This window comes from Echinops telfairi, unplaced genomic scaffold (genome assembly GCF_000313985.2).
Source record: "Echinops telfairi isolate 266 unplaced genomic scaffold, ASM31398v2 ScPeMD7_1;HRSCAF=3_0, whole genome shotgun sequence".
Classification (NCBI taxonomy): domain Eukaryota; kingdom Metazoa; phylum Chordata; class Mammalia; order Afrosoricida; family Tenrecidae; genus Echinops; species Echinops telfairi.
The window spans coordinates 29717843-29727235 of record NW_022103896.1 but is presented as its reverse complement, the minus strand read 5'-3'; the positions used below and the strand labels follow the sequence as shown (position 1 = coordinate 29727235).

General features: G+C 37.9%; 1 protein-coding gene across 1 annotated transcript in view; it reads left to right on the top strand.

Moving 5' to 3' along the window:
• Positions 1–9393, top strand: part of PKHD1L1 (PKHD1 like 1) — a 182255-nt gene that overhangs the window by 152266 nt on the left and 20596 nt on the right. The window contains 4 exon segments of the mRNA XM_045287100.1: positions 1325–1490; positions 3283–3515; positions 3671–3838; positions 6784–6941. Of these exon segments, the coding sequence (XP_045143035.1) occupies positions 1325–1490; positions 3283–3515; positions 3671–3838; positions 6784–6941 (725 nt within the window).

Here is a 9393-nt window from a genome sequence, read left to right as displayed (position 1 = left end):
TTTTTTTTAAAAAATTTACTTTATATATAAACTACCCTGTGGTCGCCTTGTATTCTCTTCAGAAAATCTCCCTTCCATGATCATTTGAATCAGTATGTCTTCAAATAAAGCTGTTCAGTAGACTAGACATTTCAGTTTTGATATATTATTTCCCCTGGCTTTCAATCCTAGAAATCTTAAGCCTGTGATCATCACCTTTTAGTGTTGCTTGTTATGATAATACCTTTAGGGAAAATCATTTAACAGGCAATTTAAGATTTTGCTTTTAATAAAAATATGTTCTGGAATATTATAAATAGGATATAGGAGTAGAAGCATTCCTTTCAGTTGGAGTGTTAGGAATGCAGTTTCTTGAAGGAAAACATCATTTTAAAAGATAAAATACATGAGTGATGACTATCTTAGGTTGAATGCCCCAGAAGCAATTGCCTTGAATGGCAATTTTTGTACAAATGATTTCTTGAAGGAATTCTTTCAAAGATAGAGGGAGTCAAGGAAATATAATAGGGCAAGAGAAATAATGGCTGAGCAAAGAGAAATCCCTGTACTTGACCCCACGGAGAGCACAGGAATATCAATTGTACCTAGTTGATTTCACATTTGGTCAAGAAAGGAATTGGACCTTTCATATCTATCTTAGTCATTGCTTGCTACTTCCCATGGGTTAAAATCCTGTGTCATGGGAGAATACCCCCATATCTATACTACCCCTTATCCAGCTTCATAATCTGTCCTCCTTGCCCCCAAACCATCACCAATATTTCAATTATTTGCTTCAGTTAGTCCCCAAAATAGAGAAATGAAATATCTCATGATTCATTCATGATTCTATGAATTGTCATTTTGCTTAGCTCAGTGGCTCTTCTGTTCCTCGCAGCTAGACTTATCTATTAGATTGCGGTCTGCTTACAGAGTGGCGAGGGGCTTGTTAGTCTGGGAGATTCACCGCCATGTCTGGAGATTAGCACTTACACTGGCTATTGGTTAGGGGGAGGGCTGGTTGGGATGATGGGATAAGAGCCTCCTGTCCACAGCAAACTAGCCCAAACTTATTCACTTGCTGGAAGTCACAGGCTTCCCAAGAGCACCAGCAGAGAACAGGTACTAATATGTAGTCACTCTTCAGATTTTTATTAATGTTGTGACTACTGTCATTCCAATAATGGTCGATATGCAAATATAAGTGGTACACTTATCCATCATATCAAGTAAGAGCTTCATATTCAAAGATGTGTTCAAGGATTTGGTGAAAATGTATATGAAAGAGATACTGACTTTCACATTTTTTTGATAGAAAATGATTGTTTCATTATCTCTGTTTTAGGTTTAACATTTGTTGGATTTAAAAATGTTTGTTCAGGTGAAACTAATGTAGTATTCATTACTAACCCTTTAAATGAGGATTTACAACATCCGATCTATGTGAAGAACATACAGCTGGTTGATACTACTGAACAATCCAAAGTATTTATACATAGGCCTGATATAAGGTAAAATATACAAAAACCCAGATGTTTTTTCATATTTTTAGAGTTTTCTATGTTCCCTTTCCTTATCTTCAAGCTGAAAAAAAGTTGCTGTGTTAAAATAAGGGCGAATTTCTATAAAACCTTAAGCAGATTATGAAAACTAAGACTGCTGAACAATTAAGTGTTCTCAGATGAGTTTTTAAAAATGGGCCTTCATGTCCATTTTTCACGTTTTCCCCATGTATTATCAATAACATCATCATTAAATATAAAAGCGTTAGGGTCAGACATGTGTTCTACATGAATATCTCCTTACTAATAGTCATCAAAGGTACGAGGCGCCTGTATAATTTCTTCCCTTTCTTTTACCTCTTTTGCTACTAGTAACTTTCTAATGATCTCATCACATGCACTCCAACTTGTGCTCAGAAATCAAATGTCAGTCATTATAATCACTTGTGACTGTGAATATGCAGGGACTTAGAACTGCGATTTTTCTGAACAATGAAATGTTAGACTATTTCTAGAGACTCATCACTTGGATTCAAATATAGCTCATAGCTGTTAAAGTTTTCTAAGAGACACAGGAAAGAATTTAGATATCAGACAATACTAAAGGTATTAGAGGGAGGAAAAAACCTTTCTAGTACAGATCTTGGACCATTTTCAGTATAAGGCAGAAGACAAAGGATAATACTGTCTAAATAGGCATCAGAGAAACAGATATATCATAAATAGTTTAATTTCATTTGATTTTGCTTTGATGACAGCCCAATACCTATTCATCTAATAATTGTTGAACTGCAGTGTTTGGGTTTTTTTAATCATTTTACTGGATGCACTTACAGCTCTTATCACAATCCACACATCCATCCATTGTGTCAAGCACATGTGTACATATGTTGCCATCATCATTATCAAACATTTTCTTTCTACTTGAGCCCTTGGTTTCTGCTCATTTTTTTACTCATGAGAACCCATTTCCACTAGGAACTTCCTAGATCCTATTTAGTTATTACTGACTCAAGTTAAAGATGTACTTTCAATATTAAGGACATGAAGGAAATATTTCATTTTGATGTTTGTGAATTCTGTGCTTGCAGTTGTTGCTCTCCCAGATTCTCTGTGCTAGGCACTGTACCTATCTCCCCCAAAGCTCCCAATGTTGGTCAAAAACAGCTCACAGTTACCCTGGTTCTTAGTAAAGTGTTTGCATTACAAAGACAAAGGTCTACATGAATATGCATTAATCTGTAATTGGTGATGAGGCTAAGAGCTTGGGATAGGGAGGTGAAGGGGATTGAACTTTGATTAAATATTTATATTAAGCATACAATACTTTGATAATTTTTAAAAACCATTTTCAAAGGACAAAGAAGGAAAAATAGACTTTCCTGCCAAAGTAGGCATTGTATATATTCTGTTAAGCAAAGTAGCCATTCACATACTCAATAGGACAATATCAGCATATTATGGGCAAGGTGCCAGCATGAAATCTGCCCTTCATCAAAATATGATTATCAAAATGAAATTCTAATGTTATGTCCCTCCGGTATACCGTGTCCTTTTGAAATGTTAATGAATTCATAATAGACCAAATCAACACAATGGAAAAACAGACCTCATTACAATGATGATTATATATGCTATTTGGTCCCACTTTGTATCTTTTTCTGAAATGACAGGATTCAATCAATCAACTTGTCTCTTTGGTACCCTATTATCAAATATTCAAATATATTCGAATTTCTCTCTAGGAGCAAGGGAAGAATACCAAGTCTAAGTGTTCCTTCATTTTGCCTTTTCTCCACAGTAAGGTGAACCCATCTGATTGTGTAGACATGGTTTGCGATGCCAAAAGGAAGTCTCTTCTTAGAGACGTGGATGGCTCCTTTCTGGGGAGTCCTGGTTCAGTGATTCCTCAGGCAGAATATGAGTGGAATGGAAACCGTCAACTTGGAATCGGGGATTACAGAATTCCTAAAGCGACGCTCACTTTCCCTAATGGAAGTAGAATTCCTGTTACCGAGAAAGCACCTTCTCGAGGTTCGTTGTTCGCCCTCACTTTTGTTAAACAAAGCATATCGCTTTTCTTTTAATCATTGATGTCCCCAACCAATAGCAGATCCCCTGCTTACTGAATGTCTATTAATACAGGAGAGATTCCCTTTCATTACTAAAATATATACACACATTTCCAGGGATTATTAGGGATGCAACTTGTAAATACATTCCCAAGTGGCAGAGCTATCAGTGTTTTGGACTGGAATACGCAATGATGGTTATCGAAAGCCTGGATTCTGACTCAGAAACGCGGAGACTTTCACCAGTGGCTCTATTGAGCAGTGGTTACGTTGATCTTATTAATGGTAAGTTTTTAATAAAAATGAATTAGATTAATTCAAAGCATAAACTTTGTGCTAAATGCATGGAACCATCTCAAAACGTATTTCCTACATAGAACTAACAAACACTTGATCATCTTTTGCCTTCCATGGAACCATCTCAAAACGTATTTCCTACATAGAACTAACAAACACTTGATCATCTTTTGCCTTCCATTTGTAAAAAAGCCCTCTGACTCTTGCCTTAGTTCCTCATGCTAGAGAGTCAGCTCAGTCCATCCAAATTCACCCTTAGAAGAAGGAAGCATTGGGTGGGAAGACGTATTTCTCGAGTGACCTTCATACCTATATTGATACTATAAATATTTTGGAAAAACAATTGTCCTGAGCATCTCCAAAGAGACAATTTGCCTTACATAAATTAAAAAACACTGCTAAGGTGATATGTAGGTTAATTGTGCAAGTGGTTCCCTAGCCTACTTATTTTTCATTCTCATGAATTTTCCTAAGAGTTAGCTAGAAATCATCGCTGATTCCTTTGACTATCAAGAACTGCTTGATAAGCTGAGAGTCTAGGCTCTTTACATCCACTGTCAGGTCACCGTGGCACAGACGGGAAATAACAGTCTCCAGAAGGGATCAAAATCAAGTTAGGAGTCCATGGCTTTTTGAGTGGGTAAAGCTACTGAAACAGGGCAAAGATTCACTCTATCTCCTTGAACTGACATTGAGTTTATCATAGTAGTCCTTGTGCTAGCTGAAGACCTCTCGTGTGTTGAAAAGCCACAGATCCTGGGTGACACAGATCTCTGTGCCTAGATAATATCATAATATCAATACTTGATATTCCCAATACTTGATAGTACTGAAAAATTCTAAGGTTTATAAGCAAAACTGCACAAAAATATCAAATTTTCAAAACTCATTAAAGAGAATAGAAGAATGAAACTAGGATAATTCAGAGTTTGATTATAATTTTTAAGAATCTTTTTTTGGGGGGGCCTCATACAGCTTTTATCACAATCCATCCATCCATTGTGTCAAGCACATTTGTACATTTGTGCCATCACCATTTTAAAAACCTTTTCTTTCTACTTGAGCCCTTGGTATCAGCTCCTAATTTTTTTTCCCTTCCCTCCTCTGCCCTCCCTCCCTCATGAACCCTTGATAATTTATAAATTTTTTTTTCATGTCTTACACTGACCGAGGTCTCCCTTCACCCACTTTTCTGTTGTCCATCCCCTGTGAGGGGGTAATATGTAGATCATTGTGATCGGTTCCCTCTTTCTCCTCCCACCTTCCCCTTACCCTTCTGGTATGCTACTCTCAATATTGGTCCTGAGGGATTTATCTGTCCTGGATTCCCTGTGTTTCCAGCTCTTATCTATACCAGTGTACATACTCTGGTCCGGCCAGATTTGTAAGAGTCTGATGATTTTAAGGATCTCCCACATCTCTTACCTCAACATCCAATCTGCTTGTTTTCCCGTGGCCTGCAATCAACCAATTTTAAATGCTGCCTTTCAGATTTGCTAAGCAGAGAAATTGTGGGAAGACTGTAAAAGCAGTCAGTGACTAGGAGAGGTGATCTCAAATTTTTTTGTTTTATATAGTGAAGAAAGATGACTATCAATTTAAAGAACAGTCATTTTTGTAAATAAGTAATAGTAGCATGGCAAATATCATGAAGGTATGAGGAATCACTGAAGCTTAGCATATTTACTGCACTAGACGGGCACAATTTTTCCTAGAAGGAAAGTTATTGAATATCACCAATGTTTTCATTGAAATGTCAATATTCAATATTATTTCTTTTTAAAATATTCCTTTTTGTCACTCTAAATTTTTCCCTTTTATACAAGACACTTTTTAGTGAGTATTTTCAAAACCCACAAAGTAGATCTATTTTGAAAGTAGACTTTATAGTCTGCATGCTTAGGCAAAGGTTATCTTTCAAAGCATATATTGATTTAAAATTCAATTGAAGTTCAGTTATAAATATTGATCATCCTTCCAAGTCAGCCAAGAAATTCAGCAAAGCTAATGAATAAATGCATCAATAAAATTCATCTTTCCATATTCTACTCAGTGTTTCATTTATGTGTAATTCCTGCCACTGGACAACTGGAGTGAGATAGAGAAGTGTGTCATGACAGTCATGCTACACCTGTTCTGGCGGTGTCTAGATTCAGGGAGCAGAGTGTCCACCATCTCCGGACATTCTAGGGAGCATAAGAGAGTATTGTCCTCTGAATATTGCAATTTGTTAATGAGGTTGGTCATCAAAAATATACGATTGCAATATATATATAAAACAATAGTAATATATTTGTATATATATATTTCATGGAATCAATGTCTTTAGCAAAAATTAATTTAATTAAGATACCACAGAGTAGTATTGAAGAACACCATACTCTAATGTTTGTTGAACATGTAAATTAATGAACAAGTGAGAAAGCAAAAAGAGTTAATGAAACAATCATTTAAACATATGGATATTCATGTCTTCCACAGAGGTTCTATTTTTAACATGTGAATTCTGTTATAGCACATTTTTCAGCAAAAAGCCTGAAAAGTTGATCCCTGTGCCCCTCCCCGCTCCCCATCTGCCCCACACACCCAGGGACCTGAGCTTAAATAGCAGCCTGGCAAACATGATTATTAAAATACAGATAACTATAAATCTACTAGTCCCCTCAATGGCCTTCCATATGAATCCTCCTCGGGGAATTACTTATGCTTAGTTTTACGGGCCAAGGTAAGAAGGGGATGGGTTGCTTCCCCATATTTCTTTTTAAGCTAATGTTGGGGAAATCGCTTGGATGGGTGGAAAGAGGATTGACACATAAAGGGTATAAGTGCTGACCTTGACCACTGTATTCTATTTCTGATACAATGGCCTTCAGATGTTGCACTTATAGTATTCACAATACAGGGACATGAACGTTGGTTTTGTGTGGACTTAGGCCCACAGGATCATGGCTGGTGTGCTGGGTACACTTGCCAGAGAAGGCTGTCCCTGTTCCATGGCATCGTCGCACTGAACAAATCTTACGAAGTTTACTTCACTGGGACCAGTCCTCAGAATCTCCGACTGATGTTACTTAATGTTGACCATCACAAGGTAAGGCAAGATAGAAATCATTCCTAAAGGTTATTGGTGTTGATTATTTGCATATAAGTCTATCTGCTGAGAACTTTTTCTCTGCCCCTGTCCTCTAGACCACGGTCAGTCTAATAGCTCGTTAGCTCTCTAGGATCTTCAGAGGACACAAAAACTCCAATTGCACAAGTTCCATGAACCTGAACATGTACAAGAACACCACCTTCTCCCCATATACACTTGATTTTGCTGCTCAATATATGAGACCTATGACTTACGTAATTTGCAAGCAAACCCAAATTTTAACAAAGTAATGGTGTCCCTGTAAAATGTTTTCTTGTTCAATGACATCCACTTGGTTCCAATAGTGACCCTTTGTGCAATAGAATGAAATACCACCCAGTCCTGTGCTGTGCTCACAACTGTTGGAGCTCATTGTAGCAGCCACTGTGTCAATCCATCTTGTCCAAATGCTTCCAATTTTCCCCCGCCCCTCTACTTCACTGAGTACGATGTCCTTTTCCAAGGACTGATCTCTTCTGATAACATGCCCAAAGTATGTGAGACGATGTGTCCCCATCCTTATTCCTGAGGAGCATTCTGGCTGTGCTTCTGCCCAGACAGATTTGCTTGTTCTTTTGGCAGTCCGTGGTCCTTCCAATAGTCTTCAACAGCACCACAATTCAAATGCATCAACTCTTCTTCAGTTTTCCTTCTTCAATTCTCAACTTTCACATGCATAGGAGGTAATTGAAAACAGCATGGCTTGGGTCAGACACAACAAAAATAGCCACTTGGAATTAAATTTTTATTCTACACTGTTATGATTATTTATAGACATCACATATATATATATATCTTTGAAATTTACTTTAGAAATTATAGTACACTATTAATATATCTTCCACAGTGTCAGTTATTTTGCAGTAAAGTGAATTAAGTTGTTTTCTTTCAATGTTCAAGAATACCATATTCTTCAGTGGCAGAGTGGGTTACACTTTGGGCTGCAAGGCAGGAGGCCAGCAGATTGAGCCTCGCAACCACCCCACAGGAGAAATGTGTGAGACTTTCTGCTCCCACACAGATTCACAGCTTCAGAACCCCTCTGCAGGCTGGGTATGGGTTGGCATCAACTTGAAGGCAGTGTGACGACAAGAGTTTTATAATCAGATTTTCTTTTCAAGGAGTAAGAGACTTCCAAGTTCTAGAACAGTGGTTTTCAACCCTCCTAATGCCGCAACCTTTAATACAGTTCCTCGTGTTGTGGTGACCCCCAACCATAAAATTATTTTTTTTGCTACATCATAACTGTAATTTTGCTACAGTTATGAATCATATTGTAAATATATGATATGCAGGATGTATTAGGTGACCCCTGTGAAAGGGTCGTTTGACTCCCGAAGGGGTCATGACCCACAGGTTGAGAACAGTTGTCCTAGAGTGTTAGGAATGTGAAGCAAAGGTGCTGATAAGTGAAGTAAAGAGAGGAGTTAAGAAAGGAAATATCTACTTCTCAGGTGGTAGCAGTCCTATACTTTCAGTTGCTAGAAATGCCTGGTGGGGTTTGATCAAGTGCAGTGTAGCCAAGAGGAATTACTGAAAGCCAAATGAAGGTGGAACATGAAAGTGGGGCAGGAAGAAAGTAAAAAGAAATCGAAAAAATAATTAGGAGGCAAAAGATATTTATAGAGGTATAAATACAGGCATGTACATATGTAATTATATTTATAATGATAGGGATATAGGACTATGTACATATATTTATATGCTAAGTATTAAAGTGGCAGACAGACATTGGACCTCCACCCAGGTAATCCCTCAATGCAAGAACATTTTTTTCTGATTACCCGGCATTCTGTGATGCTCACCTTCCCTGAAACAATCACTTTATACAAAATGCGTGCACAAGAAAATGTGGTGAAGAAAGCTGATGGTGCCAGGCTATCAAAAGATACAGCATTTGGGGTCTTAAAGGCTTGAAGATAAATCTAGCAGGGAAGCAACAAAACCCACATGATAGAAGCGCACCATCCTGTGTGATCACAAGGTGTTGACAGGACCAGGTATCAGGCATCAGAAGACACTAAACAAACAATCATATTGATATGAATGAGAAGAGCCAGGGTAAAGACCCAAAGCTCATCTGTAGACAATTGGACATCCCCTCAGAAAAGGGTTGCAAGGAAAGGATGAGCCAACCAGGGTGCAATGTAGCAGTGATGAAACATATAACATTCCTCTAGTTCTTTAATGCTTCCTCCCACCTACATTCATGACCCCAGTTCAACCTTACAAATCCAACTAGACCAGAACATGGGCACTGGTACAGATAAGAGCTCTTACACGGAAGCCAGGACAGAAAAACCCCTCAGGAACAGTAATAGTACCATTAGGGTAGGGGGAAGGGAGTGTAGAAAGTGGAGGAACCAATTGCAATGATTGACCTATAACTTCCCCCACCCCACCACGGTGA